At 45.1% G+C, this 25,559-nt stretch overlaps 1 protein-coding gene across 2 annotated transcripts; it reads right to left on the reverse strand.

The window, feature by feature from the left end:
• Positions 1-676: 676 nt before the first annotated feature.
• CYSLTR2 (cysteinyl leukotriene receptor 2) lies at positions 677-25,559 on the reverse strand. Of its 2 annotated transcripts, XM_025263241.3 has the most exons (4): positions 25,024-25,559; positions 6,637-6,935; positions 6,042-6,152; positions 677-4,621 (listed from the first exon to the last, which is right to left on the reverse strand). In XM_025263241.3, exon 4 carries the CDS (start codon positions 4,618-4,620, stop codon positions 3,583-3,585), a length of 1,038 nt encoding a protein of 345 aa, XP_025119026.1. In that variant the 5' UTR covers position 4,621; positions 6,042-6,152; positions 6,637-6,935; positions 25,024-25,559; the 3' UTR covers positions 677-3,582. The 2 variants fall into 2 exon arrangements, with proteins under 2 accessions (XP_025119026.1, XP_025119025.1); XM_025263240.2 differs by lacking the exon at positions 6,042-6,152 and having other exon boundaries at positions 678-4,621; positions 25,024-25,544.

Here is a 25,559-nt window from a genome sequence, read left to right on the forward strand (position 1 = left end):
CGTTTCCTTCTCCAGGGATCTTCCCAACCCAGGGATTCAATCTGGGTCTCCTGTATTGGCAGGGGTGTTCTTTATCATGGAACCACCAGGGAAGCCCATGTCATCTGAGTAGGATTACATAGTAGGTCTATCAGAAGGAAGCTGGTGATTTTGTTAGATGACTTGGGCAGGAGATACTATTTCTTTTCTTTTCTTTTTTTTTGGAGAAGGAAATGGCAACCCACTCCAGTACTCTTGCCTAGAAAATCCCATGGACCGAGTAGCCTGGTGTCCATGGGGTCGCAAAGAGTCGGACACGACTGAGCGACTTCACTTTCACTTTCCTGGATACAAGTAAGTAAGTATGCAGCCCCTGGCTGTTTTGCAATCAGCTTGTTTTCCATGAGGTGATTCAGCCTTGGGACCAAGCCCAAACCTGAAGAGGAAGCCTCATAGACATCCTGACTGAATAGGACCTGAAGCCCAGCTTTCCTCTGTATGGTTCAGTTATGTGACATAGTGACTGTTTAAGCCCCTTGTAGTTGGGTTTTCGGTTACTTGCAACTAAAAAAAAAATTCTAACATGCCAAATCACCCCTGAGCTCAGACTCCCCTCACCTCAAAATGGAGCTTCCCTTGCATGGCAAGGCTGGGTGCGCTACCCTCAGGGGCCCAGATCCAAATGTACTCCTTTTCTGCTTTCCTTTCTTCTCTCAGTGTTCAATTTCCATTTCTGGTAGCCTTTCTTTTCTTCCTTGTCTTTTTTATTTTTTAAGGCAGAATTAATTCACATTTAAAATTTTAATTTTGACTTAATTTTTATTTTATTTCAGCAATACATAGTCACAAGTTAGACAGTTAAATAGTTATTAAAAGGAAAAGAGAAATCCCCACCCTATCTTCCCATACCCAACTTCTCTCCAAAGGCAATCCTATCAATCATTTTTACTGTTTATTCTGGGCTTTAGCTTCTATTGTTAAATAACATTTTTATACAGGTAGTTATCATTCTTTAGCTTTAGCTATTATGCATTTTCTGTGATAAAAATTAGAGACATAGATTTATTATACCCCTCCCTCCACATACACAACCTCTCCCCCTCATTTCCTGAAAAAAATTATATCACAGTATTTTGCTATTTATATTCTCTATGTAAATATTGTTCACAGCTGAACCATGTAGTGTACTGTGGTTTTATTTCCATTCTTGAACATTGGTTTCTTTCCCCCTAGTATTTAATAATTGCCTTGTCTTTTAACTTGCTTATTATCCTGTATATTTTTACCAGTTCATCCCACGCTATCCAAGAAAGACATAAATCTCTCCAACATATGTAAATAAATCAATTTCTTGTTTTTCTGCTACACACCAACGTCCTAGGAATTTTCTTCATCTTTATCCTGTGTTGGAGTCTCTGCTTTCTAAATGTCATGTTTTCCTTTATCTTGGTTTACTCTCTTATTTTGGAGAAGCAAACTCTCCTGTAGGGTTCTGTTAAAAAATGCGAAGGTGTTGAAAATGTTGAGACCTTTCATACTGAAAATGTTTCTATCTACCCTCTCATTTACTGTTGCTTTTTCATGTTCTGGCCCTTTTCTCCGATGTGTAGTAGTCATTGACTGCTGTCCTGTAGAAGGACCCTCCAGGCATGTGTCTTGACAAGGTGTGTGTCTGTCAGCATTCTGGCAGCTGAGTGACCAAAGAACTCTGAGGCTCCTCTTCACTATGAGGACTTTCCCTCAGTCTCTTCCTAGTTTCAGAACACCACCTCCTTCCCACCCTCCACTCTATCTTGAGGCTAATTCCAAAGAGAGAAACTTCAGCCTTCAGTCTTTTCATGAGAGTAAGAAGGGGTAGGTACCTGATGAGGGAAGAAACCTTTCACTTAAGACAGTCAAGTAATGTCCCTGGAGGGTTGCCAGGGAAATGGTGGGTGAAGCACCTAGCCAACCCCTCTGCACAGATGTTTTTAAAATTCTTGTGGCGCTCTATGAACTTGAACAAAATTCTTAATTTCTCTGGGCTTTAGTTCCTTCATCTGTAAAATGAAAATACAGGGCTTTGGTGTGAGGGCTAAGTGGGACTAATGGATGAGTAGTGCCTTGCACAGGCTTCTCTGGTGGCTCAGATGGTAAAGAATCCACCTGCAATGTGGGAGATCTGGGTTCAGTCCCTGGGGTGGGAAGATCCCCTGGAGGAGGGCATGGCAATCCACTTCAGTATTCTTGCTGGAGAATCCCCAAGGACAGCGGAGCCTGGTGAGCTACAGTCCACGGGGTCACAAAGAGTCGGACATGACTGAGTGCCGAAGCACAGCACAGCACAGTGCCTTGCACAGTCTGCCCAGCACAGAGAGGGCACTCGATTGTTGACAGTACAGTGGTCATGGTGGTGGCAGTAGGTAGTCGACTTGGTTTTGCTTCAGTGGCAGACAGGACCCCACCTCCCACAAACCAGTGCTTTTCTACACTCTCTCAGAAGAAAGCCACCCTTCTCATGTTCTGTCAAAATGTTTATCGAATTTCATAAAATTTCAGGGGTACCACAATCTTTGTAACTTGCCTTCCAGCTTACCCTCTCTCTTAGTGCCCAACCAAACCCTTAGCACCATCTCCTTTATTCTGGAGGTTTATCCCATCCAAATGGATTAACTTGTAGGATGAGAACTGCAGTAAACAACCCGAACCCAACTCTCAAGAGTAAAATTGACCCCCTTCTTTCCTATTCTGCACATAATCCCTCCATCCCGAGGGCAATGCCCCGCATCCTTCTCCTAATCTTCCTGTCTTTCCTAAGCCCCTGACAAGAGAAAGGCATAGCTTTTGCCTTTGGATTTTCATTTTGCACTAGAAATCCTCTCCTAGTGCAAAATGAAATTCTTTTTCCCCTTTCTCTCTTGTCCCGGGGCTTCTCTCTGTTTTTCTCCCTCAGGTTTTGTTGGGGACCTTGACTCTGCTTTGTTAGAGGGCAGATTTCCTCTTCACAATCTTTCCCCTGAATTCTAAGGATGCTTTTCTTATCTGTTCTGGGGCCTCCAGTAGCTTTGTTAATTGGCTGTATCTCAGGAGAATGAGATGGTTATCATCACTGACTCAATGGACATGAATTTGAGCAAACTCTGGGAGATGGTGAAGGACAGGGAAGCCTGGCATGCTGCAGTCCACGGGGGCGCAAAGAGTCGGACATATAGTGACTGAACAACAATAACAACAGGAGATTGAAGAAGGACGAGGAACAAGGGAAGCTGGAAACGTTGGGGTTGTCTTAAAACTAAGCATTTAGAATGCCTAGTCAGCCAGAGATCTGACTGACACAGAATTTGATGAGAAGCAGCAGCCACTGTGCTCAGCATGTTCTCCCAGTCTGACATTTCTGGTTGCAAGACTCTAACGGGGATTTTTCCTGCTGTACTCCTTATTTAGGCTCAAACACTGAAGATACACCTAATGAAAGATTTGCAGTAGGTCTTATAATAAAATCATGGTCAATTAAATCTTGGGAATCGACCTTTGTTGGGAATGGTGTAAATAGATGGTCTTTTGGAGACCACATGTGAATGAAGGTGGACACAAGACATAGGAACAGCCTCGCCCAAGAACCCCTTACCCTCTTGTTTCGTTTTTCAGCCACACACAGAAAGGAAAGCTGCACTTTGGTCCCTGTGGATGATCTTTCCTGAGTGCAGACTTTAGTCTGTCCTTAAAATTCTCCCCAGCAAAGTAATAAAGCAAAGGGTTGAAGCAGCTGTTGGCTGCCGCCAAAGCCAGTGTGATGGCCACAGCTTTATGCAGCGAGTCTCTGCATGTATCCGCCTTCCACTGCAGCAGGTGGAGGGTTCTCAGTATATGATAGGGCAAGAAACACAGGAGGAAGATGACCAAGGCAATGATGATGGTGGTCAATGCCTTCCTGTGAGAAAGCCGCAGCCCTGATTCTGGGACCTCTGTCTTCAACAGGGCTCGAATGATCAGCAGGTAGCAGATGCTGAGCGTGCAGAAGGGCAGCAGAAAGCCCATCACCAAGGCAATGTAGTTCATGGTCTTCAGTTTAGGAGCTTTATTACGATTCAGCTCCAAGCACAACGTGACATTGCCCTTCAGCTCAGAGCCATTGTTCAGAAGCGTTGTTGAGGAAGCCATGATAAAGATCCATATGATGCCACAAACAATCCAGGCATTCTTGATGCTGGTGGCATGAAGGAGCCGGAAGGGGTGAACGGTTGCCAGGAAGCGCACCACACTCAACACAGTCAGGAAATAAATGCTGCTGTACATGTTGACATACATAGAGTAAGACATAATCCTGCAAGTCAGGTCCCCAAATATCCAATTGGACCCTCTGAGGTAATAGTCCACCCTGAAGGGCAGTGTGGCTGTGAACAAGAGATCTGAAGTAGCCAGATTGAGCATGAAAATGTTCACAGATGTGGACTTCCTATAAGGTTGCAGGAAAACACATATGGAAAAGCCATTTCCCAAGGCGCCCCAGATAAATATTACCAGGTACACAATGGGGTAAAATTCTCTCTTAAAGTTTTCAGCTGTGCAGTTCCTGTTGCTATGGTGATCGCTGAAGGTGCTGTTGGTTTCCATTTCTGATGCGGAGATGGATGGAGATAAGGACATAAGTTTTCTTTCCATGCTGAATCAAAAAGAAACAGATACAAAAAGTTGCTTCCTGCTCATTGCTTACATTTATCCAGGTTTTAATGAAACAGAGAAATACTAGCTTTTCTTTGAAACTTGAATCAAAAAATATTGGCTATGTCTTACCATGTGCTTATCATTTTACCATCTGTCTTTACTATATGTTTCATTTCATTTCATGATAAACTTCCAGAATGCAGAATAACCATTCATTTATTTGACTGAAGCTGAAGTCTCAGACTAGGGGAACTCTTGCCCAGGGTCCAGATGAAGATCATCTAAAGCTTGTTTGTGACCCTGGAGAAAGTCATCAATTACACATCTTCTGCTTTGGAAGCTGACAAAGATTCTCTTCTTGATGAAACTCTAGCCAGTCTCCTCTGAGCCCTCGTCAACCAGGTGTCAACCTTGGCTTACGCTGACTTGAATAACAACTAACATAAAAACACTAACATAGTTTTGAACAACTCAAGACTGCATCTCGAGGATGACCATAACCTCCCCTTCTTACATAGCCTGAGAAAACTCAAGGCTGCCAAAAGAATTCAGTGTTTGTTCCAGCCAACACTTGGACATAGGGCCTCTACCTCAAGCCTCTGTGGGAGGATAGGAGCCTAATCTCTTAAGCACCAGTTAGAAAACCCAGATATTTTCCACCTGGACCCAACCCCTCCTTCCTATTTGTCATTTTTTAAATTCCCTGACTCTACTGAGCCCCTGCTCACTCCCTTCCCTCTCCTTTTTCTCAGTCTCTTTTTAAAATACCTAGGGACTTCCTTGGAGAAGGCAATGGCAAACCACTCCAGTACTCTTGCCTGGAAAATCCCATGGACGGAGGAGCCTGGAGGGCAGCAGTCCATGGGGTCGCTGAGGGTCGGACACGACTGAGCGACTTCACTTTCACTTTTCACTTTCATGCATTGGAGAAGGAAATGGCAACCCACTCCAGTGTTCTTGCCTGGAGAATCCCAGGGATGGGGGAGCCTGGTGGGCTGCCATCTATGGGGTCGCACAGAGTCGGACATGACTGAAGTGACTTAGCAGCAGCAGGGACTTCCTTGGTGGTCCAATGGGTAAGAATCTTCCTTGCAGTGCAGGGAATGTGGGTTTGATCCCTGTCAGGGAACTAAGACCCTACATGCCATGGAGCAACTGAGCTTGTGCCGGGCAACTGCTGAGCATGCACTCCATGACTGGAGAGTCCAAGCTCAGCAGTGAGAGATCCCATAGGATCCAACAAGGATCCTGTGTGTTGCAACTAAGACTCGGTACAGCCAAATAAATGAATAAGTAAGTTTTTTTTTTTTTCAATAAATAAAATAAAACATCTAGTTACTTCTGAGTTCAGTTCATGTTGGACTAGTATATTATTGAAAAAATTGCAATAGTATATGATTGAATAAAATCTGTCTTACCACTCTTAGAAGTGTGCAGGTTTGTTTATCTTTGACCAAGCATTGGTTTAAATGTAAATTTACTAGGCACAGTTGTCATGGATAATCACAAGTTTCTTAATTTCTTCTTTTCTAGTCAAAAAGAGAAATTTATACTGAACACTTCTTGCATTACTTATGTAAATACTACAGGACAGCCCATAACTGCAGAGGTAGGGGCAGACTTCTAGATGTCTAGGGGAAAAAACAAGTGGCTTGGGGGGACATATTTTCATTGTCTGGGCATGGTAGTCCAGGTCCCTGTTTTACAGAATTTTTTATAAGAACTAATAACCATTTTTGTTTCTGCAAAGTCCTCCATTTTTTAATCTAAGCCCCAAATTACCTAACACAAGCACAATTCCTACAATAATTCTTTTCCAACACCCTCTTCCTGAGATATTCTGATTTCCCATGGTGTGCATTCTCCTTGATACAACAAGTCAATAAACACAATGGTGTCCAACTACAGGGGTGTTCCTAAAGGCCTTTGACGAGAAGACACTGACTCAGAGAATTCACAGAATGAGCTAAAGACTAAAAGAAGCATGGTAAAATGTTAGTTAAATTAACCTACCCAAATGGATGCTTTGTAAATGTATTTCCGATACGGCAAATATGTTTTTCAATTCTCCTTCAGAGACTGATGTGAAGATGCAACTCAGAAAATATGGTTGGTATGTAAATGATGTAAAAGAAAAAAAAAAGTCTTTTCTTTAGTTCAGCACTTCCCAAAGTATCTTCCACAAACTACAAATTCCATGAGATGTTCTGTGTAAGGAAAGGCTTCTGTGTTCAAATCAGCCTGAGAGACACAGCAAGCTTTAGTATCCCTCTCTTGGAGATTCGTAACACATGTCAAAGCTCTAGGAGGTCCTATAAGAAAAAAAAAAAGTCTGATTAATACAGGGTGTCCGTCTTTATTTTTTTTTTACTCTGAAAATGTTTTTGCACATTGAAACATTCTACTATTCTACAGAACTAATGTTCTATAAAATCTTCCCTGTGAAATGCTGATGTTATTATATAATTTATCTAGAATATGATATTGATAGATGAAGAAGATCCCTACTTAATGGGCCAGATCAACAAGCCAGGATTCAAATGTCTGGAATTAAAGAGCTCTAAGTTACTTTGGGGGCTTCCGTGGTGGCTCAGACAGTAAAGCGTCTGCCTGCAATGTGGGAGACCCGGGTTCGATCCCTGGGTTGGGAAGATCCCCTGGAGAAGGAAACGGCAACCCACTCCAGTACTCTTGCCTGGAAAATCCTGTGGACTGAGGAGCCTGGCAGGCTACAGTCCATGGGGTCACAAAGAGTCGGACACGACTGAGTGACTTCACTTTCACTTTCTACCTTTTATGTTAGAGTCAATGAAATTTGGAAGCACTTACTATTGGTGGAATGAGCATTTCTAAGTATCCATTACTTTGTGAAATGAGAGTTGTATTAGTTTCCTAGGGCTCTTCCACAGGGAGTTCCCTGGTGGTCTACTGGTTGCAATTCAGCACTTCCACTGCTGTGTTGCAGATTCAATCCCCAAAGCCATGTGGTGCAGTCAAAACAAACAAACAACAAACACACAAACAAAAAACACACCCACGGGGCTTTGCTGGTGGCTCAGTGGCAAAGAATCTGCCTATCAATGGTCTTCCCTGTAGCTCAGACAGTAAAGAATCTGCCTGTGATGCAGGAGACCTGGGTTCAATCCCCGGGTCGGGAAGATCCTCTGGAGAAGGGAATGGCAATCCAGTCCAGTATTCTTGTCATGGAGAATCCCATGGATAGAGGAGCCTGGTGGGCTATGGTCCATGGGGTCGCAGAGTCAGACATGACTGAGCAGCTAACACTACTACTACTGCTATCAATGCAGGAGACATGGGTTCGATCCCTGGGTCAGGAAGATCCCCTGGAGAAGGAAATGCCAACCCACTCCAGCATTCTTGACTGGAAGATTCCATGGACAGAGGAGACTGGTGGGCTGCAGTCCTTGAGGCTGAAAAGAATCGAACACCACTGAGCATGCACACACAAGGAGGAAAGGGGTGGAATGGGAGAAATTGGGAGACTGGGATTGATACATACAAACTATCAATACAATGTACAAAATACACAACTGTTGGGAACACAGTGTCTAGCACAGGGAAATCTAATGCACTGTGATGTCCTACATGGGTTGTGGTTATTTAGTCGCTAAGTCCTGCCTAACTCTCCTGAGACCCCATGGACTGTAGCCCCCCCAGGCTCCTCTGTCCATGGGATTTCCCAGGCAAGAGTACTGGAGTGGTTTGCCATTTGCTTCTCCAGGAGATCTTCCTGACCCAGGGATCAAACCCGCCTTTCCTGTATTGGCAGATGAATTCTTTACCACTGAGCCACCTGGGAAGCCCATGTGTTCTATTACCAATGGCCTTTTTAGAAAAGGACAGAGTCCTGTCCATATGGCCCTGACTTTGGAGCCAGAACTTGGACAAAATCTTAGGAAAAGTTTATATCAGGAAAGGATCTAAAATAGTAGAAATAGACTTGAGAGCAATCAAGTCCTTAAATGTTTTGACCATAAAGACCTTAAAACTGCTTCCCTCATCTCAAGACCAACAGGATCCCTGTGACTTGCGATGAGGAAGGCAGATCCCTGTGACTTGCTATGAAGAAGGCAGTCTGGCCCTCCACCCTGTCCTCTCCATCACTGGGGGCGGTGAGCCCACAAGGAGAGCCACAGATGCTGGGAGAGTCCCTTATCCCAGGCAGAGCATGGCACCCAGCAGGTATGAGCATGGACAGGAGAGCAAAAAAAGATGGTAGCAGTTGCTCCCCAGGATATTGATGGCTGTGAGGGAACCAAAAAGAGCCCCTGGCAAGAGGAAATTTTTGAGCAATTGGGGAAGAAGGCAGAACTCAGGAGACATTGGCAGGCAGCAAGGTGCTTGTACTGCCAGGCCATCAGGGAAAGAGAGGACTTTGAGCCTGAGAGGAGGCCTGGCCATGGCAGGCAGGCCCCAGTCATTGCGGGAGAACCTGAATGCCAGACAACACCTTGGGTGCAGAGATTTGGGCCAGGGATGCCAAGAGAGGGGCCCTTTGCCTTTGTTGAGAAGGGGACCGAATCTCAGGAATGAGAGAGATGCTCAGTTTTAGAATCAAGGCACCAGATCAGGAAGAGATCAACTCCAAGGGTAAGGAGAGTCCCAGAGTTACTTCAAGTTCTCTGCCTCGGGTTGGGATGTGTTCTGGGCCCCAGAGGGGCTGGAGGTGGGGGGGTGGGGGTGGGCACAGGCGTGGCTCAAGGCTGTCAAACTGCCCCTGTGGGAGGAAGAGGGGCTGAGGCTACAGAAGCTGGGGCTTTGATTTGAAGAGCATCTTCATCCTTGGACAGCTAAAGAAAGAAAAACGCAAACCCCCCACCTAGAGGGTCTTCTCTGGTGGCTTAGCGGTAAAGAATCTGCCTGCAAAACAGGAAATGTGGGTTCAGTCCCTGGATTGGGAAGATCCCCTGGAGGAGGAAATGGCAGCCCACTCTAGTATTCTTGCTTGGGAAATCCCATGGACAGAGGAGCCTGATGGGCTACAGTCCATGGGGTCGCAAAAAAGACACAACTGAGCAACTAAACAACAACCCCTTCTAGAAGCCTCATTTAACTAAGAGTCACAGGTTAAAAGCAGGGCCAGCTCAAATCCAAAATTCCATTCAGCTCATGGCTTTCCTTTAAGAAACCTTTAAAACACTTTGTTCTTTACTGCCCATAAAAACATGCATTTGACTACACTGTACTGCTACCTTTCATGAGACTGTTAAAAAAAAAAAAAAGGAAAGGAAAAGAAAACCATCTACTAGATGTGGCTCTAAAAATCAGCCAGACAAATTAAGTATGTGACATGAAGCTGAGAGGAGGCAAATTCAAGGAAAATTAGGAAAAAAATTGACAGCATAATTTGCACTGCCTTAAAGAGATAGGACGGAGAAGGCAATGGCACCCTACTCCAGTACTCTTGCCTGGAAAATCCCATGGACGGAGGAGCCCGGTAGACTGCAGTCCATGGGGTCGCTAAGAGTCGAACACGACTGAAGCAACTTAGTAGCAGCAGCAGAGAGATAGGAGAGGCTTCCCAGGTGGCGCTAGTGGTAAATAACCTGCCTGCCAATGCAGGAAATGTAAGAGAAGCGGGTTTGATCCCTGGGTTGGGAAGATCCCCTGGAGGACAGCGTGGCTTCCACTCCAGTATGGTTGCCTGGAGAATCCCATGGACAAAGGAACCTGGTCCATACGGGCTCTGGGCCATAGGGTCGCACAGAGTTGGATACAACTGAAGTGACTTAACACGCGTGCACGCAGAGAGAGGAGGGCTTGAGTATGTGCATAGCTTCCTGGACTGAAAGGGGCCTCAGAACAAAGAAAGAATTGAGTCCTTGTCTCCTGCAGCTTTAATGGTACTAAAACGACAAAGAAGAAAGAGTGTAAAGCAGCAGCAGATGGAGATTCCGTGTCACAGTTATGAAGAAAACCAGACATGCTGCACGTGCGCTGATGAGGACAAAGAGCTAACCTGGATGATTGAAACGTCTTTATGGTCACTGCAAAGTTGCAACTCCTCAAAACCTCACAGAAGTTTATTTTTATTTATACTTAGAAAAAAAATCTTTTATTTCTTTTTTTCTTTGTTGGCCAACCTGCACCTCACAGCTTGCAGGATCTTAGCTCCCCAACCAGGGATCTGCAGTGGAAGTCTGGAGTCTTACCACCGGTTTGACAGGGAGGTCCCCACCCCAGAATCTTTTACTGCTTTGCCAGGAGCTTGATAGACCTGTCTCACATCCTGTCCGCACTCTCAGCACTGACCAGGACAGAGCCCACAGGTGTGCTTACCTGTGTGTCTCAAGTACGAGCCTGTGACCTGGCTGCGGACCCCAAAGACCGAGGCCCTAGGTCACAGTGACACAGTCTGCAAGCATTCTAGTCCAGCTGAGGCATGAAGGGAGGACCAGGTGGGCAGAGGGCGAGAAGAGCGACTTACCTCCACACGGAGGAGTTTGGGTTTTACCTTGAGGGCAGTGGGAGCCCTTGAATGGTGGAAAGTGGATTTGCATTTTACAGGTGTGATGGAGGACAAGCCTAGGTCCCCAGAGACTCCCGGGGATGCTCTTGTGATTGTCCAGGTAAGCCGATGTGTGTGTGTGTGTGTGTGTGTGCGCACGCGCACGCTCACGAACATATTTGAATGAGATTGAGAATATAAAGAAATGAGACTGGAGTTGGGGATGGGTTCTGGCTTCTCTAGTGGCTCAGACGGTAAAGCGTCTGCCTGCAACGTGGGAGACCCGGGTTCGATCCCTGGGTTGGGAAGATCCCCTGGAGAAGGAAATGGCAGCCCACTCCAGTATTCTTGCCTGGAAAATCCATGGACTGCAGAGCCTGGTAGGTTACCGTCCATGGGGTCACAAAGAGTCTGACACAACTGAGCGACTTCACTTTCACTTTTCACTTTCATTATGGGGGGTTGGGAGGTCAGGAAAAGTTCGGGTAGGGGATGGTCAACATTCTCTTATTTTGTGAGAGAATGGTGTCTTATGTTAATAAAAAGAACATGAAAGGAATAAGAGGAAGTTGCTATTTGGGAAGGGCCATGTAAAATGAGTTCAACTGAGCATTTTGAACTTGAAGCATTTATGAAACACACAGAAGAAGTGTCTGATCACAGTCTAGAGCCAGGGAGGAGGAGACAGGCAAGCCTGTTGGGTTTAGGGGCCACGAGCACTTGGTAATTGAAGCCAGAAGAGTGGACAAGCTCCTGTAGGGGTGTGACAGTGAAGAAGGAATTCATAGGGCCTGGACTCCATCTTAGGCCTGTTCATGCTGATCATGCTCAGCCACCCTTCCAATGGACTCTGAACTCTGTGGTTAGTGCCTATGAAAACAACAACAGAAGGATAAGACCCCCTCCAGACAGGGGAACCTTGAAGATCGTATCTAGGTTACTCATCGCCTAAGAGAAAACATACACTAATCACCCCTTCCTCCAGACAGGCCATAAATTTTTTTGTATCTATCGGAGTGTAACCTCGGGTTTATTGATTATTGGCCAATGATTATTGGCTAATTGTTTGACTGCTTGAGCACATGAGCACATAGCATGTGAATGATGGGGTTATTGGGATTGTATTTTCCTTGGTTTATGTAAGTCTCAAGGAATTTGGAGTGGTGGGTTCAGACACGTATACATGGGGTATAAAAGATTTTCACAAATGCTGATCAGGGTCCTTGGGTAGGAGGAGACTCTGCCTTGGGCCCACCGGTGTAATAAACTGCACGCCACTATCTGCATTGTCCTTCTGAGTGAGTTTGTTTCCCGGAACGCGTGGCTACAACAGCAGAGATGGGAGAGGATCAGGGACAGAACTTCGGGAAACATCAACAATTAAGGAACAGGAAGAGAGAACGGGAACCTGGAAAGACAACCGAGAAAGTGATTGAATGATAAGAGATGAATCAGAAATGCAACTTTGGGGCAGCCCTGGTGGTCTAGTGGCTAAGATTTTATACTGCCAATGCAGGGGACCTGGGTTCAATGCTTGGTCAGGGAACTAGATCTCACATGCCACAACTAAGACCTAGTGGAACACCCCCCTGCAAAAAAAAAAAAAAAATCAGAGAACTTAAAAAAGAGAGAGAGAGAACACAACTTCAGGGAGGCCAAGACTGCTTTAAGGAGTTTAAGGAGGAGGGCATGGTCATGGGGGATAAAAAGGGTTGAAAGATTTCATAGCAAGCTTATCAGTGCTCCTGGGGGAGAGCGGGTGTGGTGGCTTGGGAGCCCAAGGCCAGAGAGCTAATAAAGGAGCAGGGGTTAAATAAGTGGCCACTCTGAGAGGTGAGAAAGTCTCAGTCAGCTTCTGTGAAGTGTTTGTTGCTGGAGGAAGTCAGGGAGGAAAGATGCATTCTTTTCTCTGCGGACACCCTCTTAACTCTCAGCCCATCTCCAAATGGGCTTCCATCTCTTCTTCTGTTCATTTCTTGTCCTATCTCCTCAAACTTCATACACCTGAACCAAGCTAGAGTAGAATGGACACTGAACCTGAAATTTGACTTTCAGCTCTCCCAATTTCTAGCTGTTGAGACCTTGCACCACTGGTCACAGTTATACCTGTATTTTTATAAATGAGAGTCAGCTAACGGATCCATGCCACCAGGCCACAGACGGTGGAAAAAGCACAGAAGCCTGGGTCCTGCTCTGTCAGTTTCTAGATACATGTGGCCTTGGCTAACACATCACTTCGCTTATTTGGGGAAGTGTATCTGTGAAATGAGGATAATGCTCTCCACTGACTCTGTAACTGAAAAGAGCTCCAAGAGAAGCAAATGTGGGTAAAGCACTTTGCAAACCATGAAGCTGGCATTATCGCTATTATTTTGCTGCTCCTCAGTGCCAGGAAGCTGGGGACTGGATTTGCACTTCTTTAGGTATGTACCCGTGCTGTTCACTCTGCTACTTTTTTTCCCCCTGGCCATGTCCTGCAGCATGTGAGATGTTAGTTTCACAATCAGGAATCAAACCTGTGGCCCTTGCATTGGAAGCATGGAGTCCTGAACACTGGACTGTCTACTCTGTTCTCTCCATCTTTCCCCCTCTTCTCCATCTTCCTCCTCCCCAGTCTGCAAGGTACCCAATTCTGTGTGTGTGTGTGTGTGTACTTAGTCACCCAGTCATGTCCAACTCTTTGCGACCCCATGGACTGTAGCCTACCAGGCTCCTCTGTCCATGGGGACTCTCCAGGCAAGAATACTGGAATGGGTTTCCTTGCCCTTCTCCAGGGGATCTTCCCAACCCAGGGATCGAACCCAGGTCTCCTGCATTGCAGGCAGATTCTTTACTGACTGAGCCACCAGGGAAGCCCAACTCTAGTCAAACCAAATCTTCTTCTTTAACACCTGCATCACCTTCTGCATGTCGCCTTACCCAACTGACACTTTTCATAGGTCTCTCTCATCACTCCTGCAGCTCTTGTAATGTCCTTGTTAAAGTTCACAGAAATGTCGGTGTAAGGAGCCAAATCTGCCACTTACAAGTTTGGGAATCTTGCACAAACAATTTATCTTCTCAGAGTCTCAGTTTCCTCATCTGTAAGTGGCATGATGACTTTAAAGTATTTCACACTTTAAAGGTGAGCACTCAATGACATCAACTACCATGATTAAATCTCAAAGTGTGGGCTTAGACCCATGGTAAAGAGATGAAAAGGATCTCAGAGCATTAGTAAAAATATGAAAGGCTGGAAGTGAAAGTGAAATCGCTCAGTTGTGTCCAACTCTTTGCGACCCCATGGACGGTAGCCTACCAGGCTCTGTCCATGGGATTCTCCAGGCAAGAATACTGGAGTGGGCTGCCATTTCCTTCTCCAGGGGATCTTCCCAACCCAAGGATCAAACCCGTGTCTCCTGCATTGCAGACAGATGCTTTACCATCTGAGCCACCAGGGAACCCCCGTGAAAGACTGAGAGGTGATTTAATGATAAAGATGGTGAAAGGATAACAGGGGTTCCCCTCTACTGCAGGCAAGCAGTACTAGAGCAGCAGGTGAGAGCTAAAGCTTTGGTTTGAAACCTGGTTCTTTCACTCACCAACTCTGTGACCTTGGACCTTATTTCACTGAGCCTCAGTTCCTTATCAATAAAATGGAGATAACTAAAACAATAGTTCTTACTTGTCTGGGTTGCTTTGAGAATTAAGCAAGATAACCCATGAGGTTAGAACCTGGGTCACAGGAAACCTTGGAGAAAGCAACACTTGTTAGTGAAACTGAGCTCCCAGTGGGGCTCCTGGGCATGAAAGTCTTTCTGTCATTCCATTTCTTGCAGGAAACAGACTCCAGCCTCCATAACCTTTCATAAAGCTGGTTTTAGAAAAGGCAGAGGAACCAGAGATCAAATTGCCAACATCCGTTGGATCATTGAAAAAGCAAGAGAGTTCCCAAAAAACATATATTTCTGCTTTATTGACTATGCCAAAGCCTTTGACTGTGTGGATCACAATAAACTGTGGGAAATTCTGAAAGAGATGGGAATACCAGACCACCTGACCTGCCTCTTGAGAAATTTGTATGCAGGTCAGGAAGCAACAGTTAGAACTGGACATGGAGCAACAGACTGGTTCCAAATAGGAAAAGGAGTACATCAAGGCTGTATATTGTCACCCTGCTTATTTAACTTCTATGCAGAGTACATCATATGTACTCTGGGCTGGGCTGGATGAAGCACAAGCTGGAATCAAGATTGCTAGGAGAAATATCAATAACCCCAGCTATGCAGATGACACCACCCTTATGGCAGAAAGTGAAGAAGAACTAAAGAGCCTCTTGATGAAAGTGAAAGAGGAGAATGAAAAAGTTGGCTTAAAGCTCAACATTCAGAAAACTAAGATCATGGCATCCAGTCCCATCACTTCATGGCAAACAGATAGGGAAACAGTGGAAACAGTGTCAGACTTTATTTTTTTGGGCTCCAAAATCACTGCAGATGGTGACTGCAGCCATGAAATAAAAAGACGCTTAACTCCTTGGGAGAAAAGTTATGACCAACCTAGACAGCATATTCAAAAGCAGAGACATTACTTTGCCAACAAAGGTTTGTCTAGTCAAGGCTATGGTTTTTCCAGTAGTGATGGATGGATGTGAGAGTTGGACTATAAAGAAAGCTGAGTGCCAAAGAATTGATGCTTTTGAACTGTGGTGTTGGAGAAGACTCTTCAGAGTCCCTTGGACTGCAGGGAGATCCAACCTGTCCATCCTAAAGGAAGTCAGTCCTGGATGTTCATTGGAAGGACTGATGTTGAAGCTGAATCTCTACTACTTTGACCACCTGATGCAAAGAACTGACTCACCTGAAAAGACCTTGATGCTGGGAAAGATTGAAGGCAGGAGGAGAAGGGGATGACAGAGCATGAGAGATGGGTGGATGGCATCACCGACTCAATGGACATGAGTTTGAGTAAACTCTGGGAGTTGGCAATGGACAGGGAGGCCTGGCCTGCTGCAGTCCATGGGGTCACAAAGAGTTGGACATGACTGAGGGACTGAAATGAACTGAACTGAGACCAGATTAGAGGAGTGTAGGCTCTGGACACACGCTAATCTTATCACCACTCCCACCCTTGAATCATTTGCTATAAATCTCCTCATCAAATCCTTCCGGGTTGGGATACACCATTTTGAGGGCAGGAGCCCATTGTGCCCCCTTTGCCTGGCAAAGCAATAAAGCTATTCTTTTCTACTTCACCCCAAACTTTGTCTCCAAGATTTCATTTCAGCACCAGTGCACAGAGGCTGAGCTTTCAGCATCATTTCACCATCAAGAATACTGGAGTGGGTAGCCATTCCCTTCTCAGGGTAGCCTCCCAACTCAGGAATCATAACCAGGTCCCCTGCATTGAGGGTAGATTCTTTACTGTCTGAGTGACCAGGGAAGAATTAAAGAATTAAAATTGTTAGTAGCTCAGTCATGTCCAACTCTTTGCAAACCCATGGACTGTAGCCCGCTAGGCTCCTCTGTCCAAGGAATTCTCCAGGCAAGAATACTGGAGTGGGTAACCATTTCCTTCTCCAGGGGGTCTTCCTGACTCAGGGATCAAACCTGGGTGTCCTGCATTTGCAAGCAGATTCTTTACCATCGGAGCCACCTGGAAAGCACTTCTGTATCATTAGCTGTTATTACTGTAAAAGTTCATAGACTTAGCTCCCTGAAGCTGTACAAAGAGGACTCAACCCTCTGGATTGAAAGGTTTTACAGCCTCAGAATCCCAGAGGCCCCAGAGTGGTAGCTAATATACCTCCAAAACAGAGAAGTATCAGTGAGTGCCTTGTTCTTGAAATCCAACCCTGCTAGCTCAGCCCTCAGTTGTAACAGGCTCCAAATGTCCAGGTGGAAATGTATAGCTTGAGACACTTCTTTAGCCTCCCAGAAACAGTCTTGTATTAATACTTATAGAGTTTTTCAAGGGCTAACGTGAATTAGATGCTTACAGATCAAAACAGAAATACAAACGAACAGATCTGAGATTCCCGTATCTTTTGAATGACGAGCTGGTCTCTGGGCTTCTAAAATAAACAGGGGGCAGATGAGTGAACCACTCAGAGCCTTGTTCTATGGAGTCAGCATCTTGGAGTGTTCTGCCACTCTGATTCTCTGCCCCATCTGTCCCATAGTGCCAATGCCTCCCATCCTTTCCCGTACCACCAGCCTAATGGTCTTTTGTCTGCCAAATGCCATTTTCCTCCCACACTTCATAGCTATGATGTCAGTCTGTCAGTGAAAGAGGTGCTAGCGGATCTGCTGTAAACCAGTAGGTGTTAAATAGCATTTAGGGCTTGGGAAGTTCCTCCAGGAGCAAATTCTCCAGTCTGTGCTGCCAAGATCTCTTTAACAGATCTGGGGCCCAGCGGGACCCCTCAACCAGAGTCCTGGGCCTGATAGGATGACTCTGAAGCTTCCCCTCCAGGGCCTGACTTTCATTGTCTCCTATCTGTCCTCTGCCTAGGAGTTCATGTGCACAAGTTACAAAGCTCATAAGGCCCGACCTCTCTTCCCAGATCCCAACCAAACTGTTCCGGACTCACTCCAGGGCTCGGCAGACAGAAAAGTCAGTGTGCTCTTCAAGAAATTTCCAGGAATTCCTGGGGAGCTTGAAGACCCAAGGGATAGCCTTTGGATCTGGTCTCTGTCATCAGGGGAAGAGTTGAGTGAGTCTTTGCAGCAAGGGTGGGAGTCCTTGAGGCGGAGGGCCCCTGTGGGAGACTGAAGGCCCTGAGTAGTTTTCTGCTTATAATTGCCTCCTCTCGCTGGCTTCTTTTATAAGGAAGCTGCCTGGCCTGCCTTTATCTCTCTGCAGATTTCTCAGGAACCCCACAGGATTTGGCAAATAGGAAGGGGGAAAGTGTTAGTCACTCAGTTGTGTTTCTGACTCTTTGCAACTCTCTGGACTATATAGCCTGCCAGGCTCCTCTGTCTGTGGAATTCTCCAGGCAAGAATAATGGAGTGGGTTGCCATGCCCTCCTCCAGGGGATGTTCCTGATCTAGGGATGGAAGCCCTGGGAGCCCCCAGAACCTTCCTTGCCTGGACTCAGCCTCAGGCTGCTTGAAATACTGTCTGTCAGGCCCCATGGGGGTGGGGTGCATATGCAGTGCACAGGAGCTCTGGCCTGCTGCCACCGAAAGGAGAACTTGACGCAGATGCAGAGTGTGTGGTCAATGACATTCACCACCGCAAATGCACGCGGGCAGATGCAGGAAGAAGAACCTCGAGAAGAAGCGTGTTGCCAGGGCCACCATCAGGGCAAAGATCAGCACGGATGCATGACAGGTGACAATTTGGAGAGCACTGGCGTTGTCAAAACGTCAGCTCCTTTGAGTCGCAGCATCTTGCTGATGGTTTAGCAATAGCTGCCTTTTCTCTCTCTCTTGCCAGCCACTTGTCCCGCTCAGTTTGCACACGCTCTTCCAAAATTCCATTCTCGAGAATTTCCCTGTGCCCAAAGGTGCCCATGGGTTATGGACATATGTGGGGAGAACTATGCCTTAGTACTGGAGTCTCTGCACAATTTTGTTATTTGATGTGCTATTTTGAGGAGAAAATGCTCCCAGAAAACAGTTTATCCCAGGGGACTGAACCCTAGGGGAGGGTTAACACCCAAGACAGAGGCCTTTCTGCCTCTGACAGCGAGATGCTTGGCTCACATCAGTGGACCGATTCAATGGACATGAACTTGGGCAAACTCCAGGAAAGAGCGAGGGACAGGGAGGTCTGGTGTGCTGCAATCCATGGGGTTGCAAAGTGTTGGATACGACTGAGTGACTGAACAACAACAACAGCAACAAAGCTGATTATGGATTTAATTTCATAAAGAATCTGAGCATTTAAAAAGTTGTTTTCTAATGCACTTCATCAGTCTATGATGATTGGAAGTATCTGTTATTAACCCAATTTCTGATCCAAGAAACATTGCAGACTCATTCTGAAGCTGAGCCTCTGATTTCCAAGTCTTCTGATTCCAAAGACAGAAAACCAGCAAGTGTGATCTCAGAGGCCATTGCCTACTCACCTCAGTGATTTCACGGGGGTCGAGTCAGCATCAGGACTCTTGCTGTCCACAATCCAAGTGACTATGAGACACGACTCAGGGGCTCCCCTAAAGCCCACTTATTCAAATGAAAACTCCCTCTCTGTCTTTCCCCTTCCACCTTAGCATTTCACCTTCCATTATTAAATTCACTTCTTGGAGCAAAGAAATTATTGACCAAGGTAGGTAGTTAAGCATCATGATTCCTGGCAGGATACAGTGGTGGGTTGAAGTCATAGAAAAATCTGGGGAGTAAATCCCAACAGGATCCAAACCCTAGCTCTAGCTCTTAGCGGTGGCCTGAGCATTTTCAGCAAGTACTCAGCCTTTCGGCATCATTGAGAGGACCAGGGAGACAACACCGTGAAAGACCCCCCACAGCTGCACGGAGCCTGCACATCACACATTTTCAAGGCATCAGCAGCCTGTGCAAGCCCAGCTACTGCCAGAGGGAAAATAGTACACCAGGTGCAGGATACCTGTAAAGAATGGTAAGAAAACTGTAAGGCAGTGGTCTCCAGGCTTTCCTGCACTAGGGATGGGTTTCATGGAAGATAATTTTTCTGTGGATCAGGGCAGGGGGTGATGGTTTCTGGAAGATTCAAGCATATCACATTAACTGTGCACTTTATGTCTATTATTATTATTACCTCAGCTCCACCTCAGATCATCAGGCATTAGATCCTGGAGGTTAGGAGGTTAGGGTTACCCCTGCTGTAAAGGAAAGTAAGAAAGCTGTAAAGGATAAGAAGAAAATGTTTTCCTAGGTCTTAAAAAAATTGAAAATCAGAAGAATTGTCCAGGAAGGTGTCCTAACCAGCTGCCAGTAGCCTGGGGGACAGTGGACATGGGTGACCTAAAAGGGAGAGGTCAAAGGACAAAGCCTACCGCCGGCTCCCCCCACCCCTCAGCCCACAGCCCCAGATCATCCTGCCACCCAATGTCTCCTTCAAGGAAGGCCTGCCCTTGTTACCCAAGGTTCCCACCAGCCCCTCTTTCCACCCAGGGGCCCGCTCAAGGTCGCCCACGGCAGGCTGTCATCTCTCCACCGCTGTCCTCAGAAAAATCCACTCCAGCCTCATAACTTACTTCAATGCTCTGAATATACCAGACTCTGTCTTACCTACTTAGTCTGAACTCCAGTTCCTCACCTGGCCCTTTATTTGAGTGTGTGTGTGCTTAGTCATGTCTGACTCTTTGCAACCCTATGGACTGTATGTAGCCCACCAGGCTCCTCTGTCCATGGAATTTTCCAGGCAAGAATACTGGAGTGGGCTGCCATTTCCTACTCCAGGCTCTTTCTTACCAGCCTCAAGTTTCTTCCCAGAATCACTTCTAGAAAGAGCGTTCTCTGAGCCTTCTGGGTCTTGGCTGTTCCAGTGCTTCCTGTCTTCACACCACCCACGGGGCAGCCACTAGCTCCTGCTTATCCCTACCCCGCTGAGTATTCGCTCACCGAAGCAAGAATACCTTACCTGTCACTGCTGTATCCTGGGCCCTGGCATAGCTTGTGGCCATAAATGTGCACAAAGAAATAAGCAGTGAGTGAGCAAATGAAGCTATGATTCACCCATTCCCTGCTCATTTTATGTTTCACAATAGATATCTTCTGGGGAAGAAAAATTCTCAATGGTCTTTTACAACAGAATGGAAGAACTGACTCGCTGGAAAAGCCCCTGATGCTGAGAAAGACTGAAGGCAAAAGGAGAAGAGGGCGACAGAGGATGAGATGGTTGGATGGCATCACTGACTCAATGGACATGAGTTTGAGCAAACTCTGGGAGATAGTGAAGGACAGGGAAGCCTGGCATGCTGCAGTCCACGGGGTCACAAAGAGTCGGACATGACTGAGCAACTGAACTGAACTGATGTCCAGGCATTTTTCCTTACAAACTTTTTGTCTCTGAAGTTCAAATCTAAGATCTGGGGACAGGAATGCATGTGAGTGCTTAGCCCCTCAGTTGTGTGTCTAACTCTTTGTGACCCTTTGGACTGTAGCCCGACAGGCTCCTCCATCCACGGGGTTTTTTTAGGCAAGAATACTGGAGTGGGTTGCCATTTCCTCCTCCAGAGGATCTTGCTCATCCAGGGATCAAGCACATGTCTTCTGTGTCTCCTGCATTGCAGGTGGATTCTTTACCTGCTGAGCCATCGGGGACAGAAATATATCAGGTCAATGGTGTATAGGCAAGAGGAAGGTTGCAAAAGACACCCAGATATCATAGGAGGTGACTCTCTTTTTATCTCTGAGGGTTGCAAATTGTCTTCCTGGCTCTGGGCCAATAACTTCCACTGCAACTAACAAGGGGAGTGGCTTTCAAAACTCGCAGAATTTGCAAGACAACAAAATTCTAGTTGAGGTAAGATTCAAAATAAAAATAACAAACTTATTTCAAAGAATCTGTGATGCCTTCAAGCATTTTGTAGATGATTGTGTTTTATGTACCAGAGGAACAAACAAGCTAAAACGATAATCCCACAGGAAGACACTTACTTGGGGAATGGTGTTTTGTTTTTTCCATGATAAACATATTCTTGTTTTCATAACATGCAATAGAAATAATAACCATGGACTGGACCCTTTTCAATTCTCCCGGCTTGATGAACGTCCGGAGCAAATAGACTCCCCTTTCTACCCCTTCTTCCTCTCTCTTCCTTTCGCTGCTCTTCCCCTGACTTATCCACATATCCCCCCTTCTTCTTGTTCTTCCTCAGATCTGCTTGCTTCTTTAAAACCTCTTCTTGAAATACTGAAGATGTAAAAAGCTTCTGCACTAACCCTGGCTCTTCCTGAGGATGCTCCAACTTTAAGATTCTTTGGTTCCAGGTTGCTGTTCCAGCTTCCATTACTTTCTCTGTCCAAGGAGTCAGCCCTTACTGCCACCAAGCCAGAGGAGAAGTTTTCCTTTAAAGATTGTCCAAGACTATACCCATTCTCTGTGGGTCAATTCACATAAAGAAGTTAATAGGTTCAATAGAGATAAAAAGAAGCTGTTAACTAAAGTTCACATTCATTGATGAATTAATGTATTTACACCTGCCCATTTATTCTTAGGGCTTCCCAGGTAACTCAGTGACAAAGAATTTGCCTGCCAATGCAGGAGACATAGGTTCGATCCCTGGGTTGGGAAGATCCTCTGGAGCAGGGAATGCCAAGTCACTCCAGTATTCTTGCCTGGGAAATCCACTGAACAGAGGAGCCATGTGGGCTACAGTCCATGGAATTGCAAAAGAGTCGGACATGACTTAGCGATAAAAACAACATTTATTCTTAATGGAGCCCGTGTAGTGGGCTGTCTGCAGAGACTCCATCTTCAGCCGTTCTTCATTCAGCAGAAGGAATGAGACCCACACATAAGTAATTCAAACACAAAGAAGTAGTGGGCAGTTCCATGAGGACACCATAGATACAGTGCTGTGGGTTCTGTTGTGGATTTGATAAGGCTCTACAGAAAAGCTGAAAAACCTAGGCCAGTTCTTGACTTTCTCAACATTGCCCAGCTTGGCTGCTGTATAAACCAGAGCTCACTGGGTCATTGCACAATCCCTTGTTAGGCTTCTACTGTCCAGATTTAGCCTTGGGGGATTAGCATGCCTCAGATATCTGGTGAGCAACACAAACTAGGAAAGCAGGAGTCCCTGGGTCTGGAGCACACATGAGATACTCAAATGCCCAAGGTGATCCTGACGGATAGCAATGTTGTTCAGTCACTAATCATGTCCAACTCTTTGCAACCCCATGGACTGCAGCACGCCAGGCTTCCCTGTCCTTCGCTATCTCCCAGAGTTTGCTCAAACTCATGTCCATTGAGTCAGTGACGCCATCCAACCATCTCATCCTCTGTCGCCCTCTTCTCCTTTTGCCTTCAGTCTTTCTCAGCATCAGGGGCTTTTCCAATGCGATGAATACACCACAAAAAATACATCACTTTCTTCCCAAATGAGTGATGTGTACGTGATGCGGGGTACCCTTGATGACCTCGGGTCAGGGAGGAAAGATGGGATCACGAATGAAAACATGTGTTTTGAGTTAGAGGGGACCTAGGTTTGAGCCTCAGCTCTGCCTCTTGGTCACTATTACTCCTGTGCTTCAAGACCTTCATCCGCAGAGGGAAGATTGGGCATTGATGAGGAAAACTGATACAATTAACTCAATGCCTGACACTTGGTAAGTTTCCAGGTGATGCTAGCTAACAATAATAAGAACATGCTAGCTAACAACAACAGGAACATTTGTGACAAGTATGAACAAAACTCATCAAGAATTAAAAGAAAGGCTTCTTTATGGCCAAGTAAAATGAGCTGGTACCATTTCATCTGGAGAAGAGCCAACCAGAAAGATAAGAACAATTCCATTCAATTTACTTCACATCTTTATTACACAAGCCATGAATGTGGTTAAAAAAAAAAGTAAAGTAATACCAGCTGAAATAAACTTAAATTATAAGATTTACCACCAACCAGACACATACAAATGTTTGTGCCTTTACTTCCTTTCACTTTTCATCAAATATACATATTTTCAAACAAAAATGAGTCCATATTTTAATGCTCTTTTGTAACCTTGCTTTTTTCTTCTTGCTAAATCATGATCATTGCCATGTAAATAACTATTACATGTCAATGTCATGTAAAGAGCTAACAGAATATGCAATTATATAGACATAACAAAATTTGAACAATTTTTTTCTACAATAACCATTACTCAAGATGTATGTGCCCTGAACTGAACCAGATTGGGCCAGTTCTGGTTCGATCCTAGGAAAGATCCTGTGTCCTCTTGGCTGCACTTTCTTATTTTAAAGTAAGAGTTACACACTCCAGCACTCATGTGAATCAAATGAACGACTGTATGTGAAGGAATTTCATAGACAGTGAAGGCAGTATTGAAAGGGAGACTTAGACAGCTTGCTTGATAGTGCATCCCCATTCCCTTAAAATGTATAGCTTTCAGGTATGGGTCAGAGAGAGAGAAATATTACAAATAACCTAGGTTGGTTGTTGTTATGCTTCTCACCCGTTAGAGCCACCTGAGAAATTTTTAAAAGTTAAAACAACAGCAACAACAACAGATGAGTGGCTCCTCACCAAAGTTAATTTTCAATTATTCTAAAGATAAGTTTCTAATCTCCCCAGAATTGAATGATTCTGATGGAATGTACAGCCAGAGTTGAGAACCACTGACTGAGGTCCCCAAAGGCTCACAAGCAGATTATAAGCACACAGTCTCATACACACCTTCCCTCCCACTGTGCCTCTCAGTAAAACTGAAACTCAGTAAAACTGAAACTCAGTAAAACTGAGAGCTGAAATCTACATCCTCAAGTTTAACCTCCTCTCCTCAAAAAACAAGACTCTGAAAGGAAAAAAAATATATCTTATGTTATCAAATGACCCACTCTATGAAAAAAGGAAAGATGCTATATGACCCTATATAGGGGAATGCTTGGGCAAAGTACAGAAGATTTCCTCCATGTAATACTATGCAGCAATTTTAAATTATGATTATAAAGCATTTACAGCAATGTGGGAAAATGTATGCTGTAATGGAAAAAAGGAATATAAACATATCTGTTGTGTACAAGCATGACTACGAAAATTAACTGAAATCATAGGTAGACGCACATAATAAATGGAAAGAAATAACCCCCAAAATATCAATAGCAGCTATCTCAGTGGTGGTTTTTGCTTCCTTCTACTTTTTTTGTACTTTCCCAGTATATTTTAAAGTACCATGTAGTAGAAAAAAGTTTGTAGTAGAATAAAATAAACTTACTTTAAAAAATTATTCTTCTTCCTATGAAGCATAGCAAAGAACAATTTTTAACAAGTTAACAGGGCAAAGATGAAAATGCTCACCTGAGTTTTCTTTCTTTCAGCTGCCGTGGCTCTGTCTCCTCTGTCTCTGCTGTCTTCCTCCTCCAAGTAATTCAGTTTGCTTGTTTTAAAAAAAAGTGAAACAGCAAATTGTATTTTATGAACAATGTCAGCCAATGGCAAGAGAAGAAGGAACTCTGGTCAGACAGCCATTTGTGCTGGAAGGAACTTTTGTGTCAGAGATGGTGCTGGCTTCCTTCTCAAGATAAAGAGTGTAAGATTTCTACTTAGGGACCACAGCTAAAGAAAGAAATCTGTATTAGCTCCTCCCCTCTCATTGTTTTTATTGGCATCTTTCACAACAAATCAAGGGGACGTGATGGGCTGGAGTCAGGAGTTTTAAGTGGCTTTAGTTCTCCGACATGATTTTTATTTCTATGATGACACAAAAATCAACACCACCTTATTAGTACAGCACTTCAAAGCTGTTCAAACAGGGCAATTCCAACACCCACTTGCTTTTTCAACTTACTTGTACTTAGGCAGAGATATTATCCATTCTGGTGAAAATGCTGTCA

The sequence above is a fragment of the Bubalus bubalis genome, chromosome 13 (genome assembly GCF_019923935.1).
Source record: "Bubalus bubalis isolate 160015118507 breed Murrah chromosome 13, NDDB_SH_1, whole genome shotgun sequence".
Taxonomy (NCBI): domain Eukaryota; kingdom Metazoa; phylum Chordata; class Mammalia; order Artiodactyla; family Bovidae; genus Bubalus; species Bubalus bubalis.

Bases quoted from the DNA above. Each gene is read 5' to 3' on its own strand.
- CYSLTR2 (XM_025263241.3), bottom strand. From the start codon at position 4,620: ATGGAAAGAAAACTTATGTCCTTATCTCCATCCATCTCCGCATCAGAA.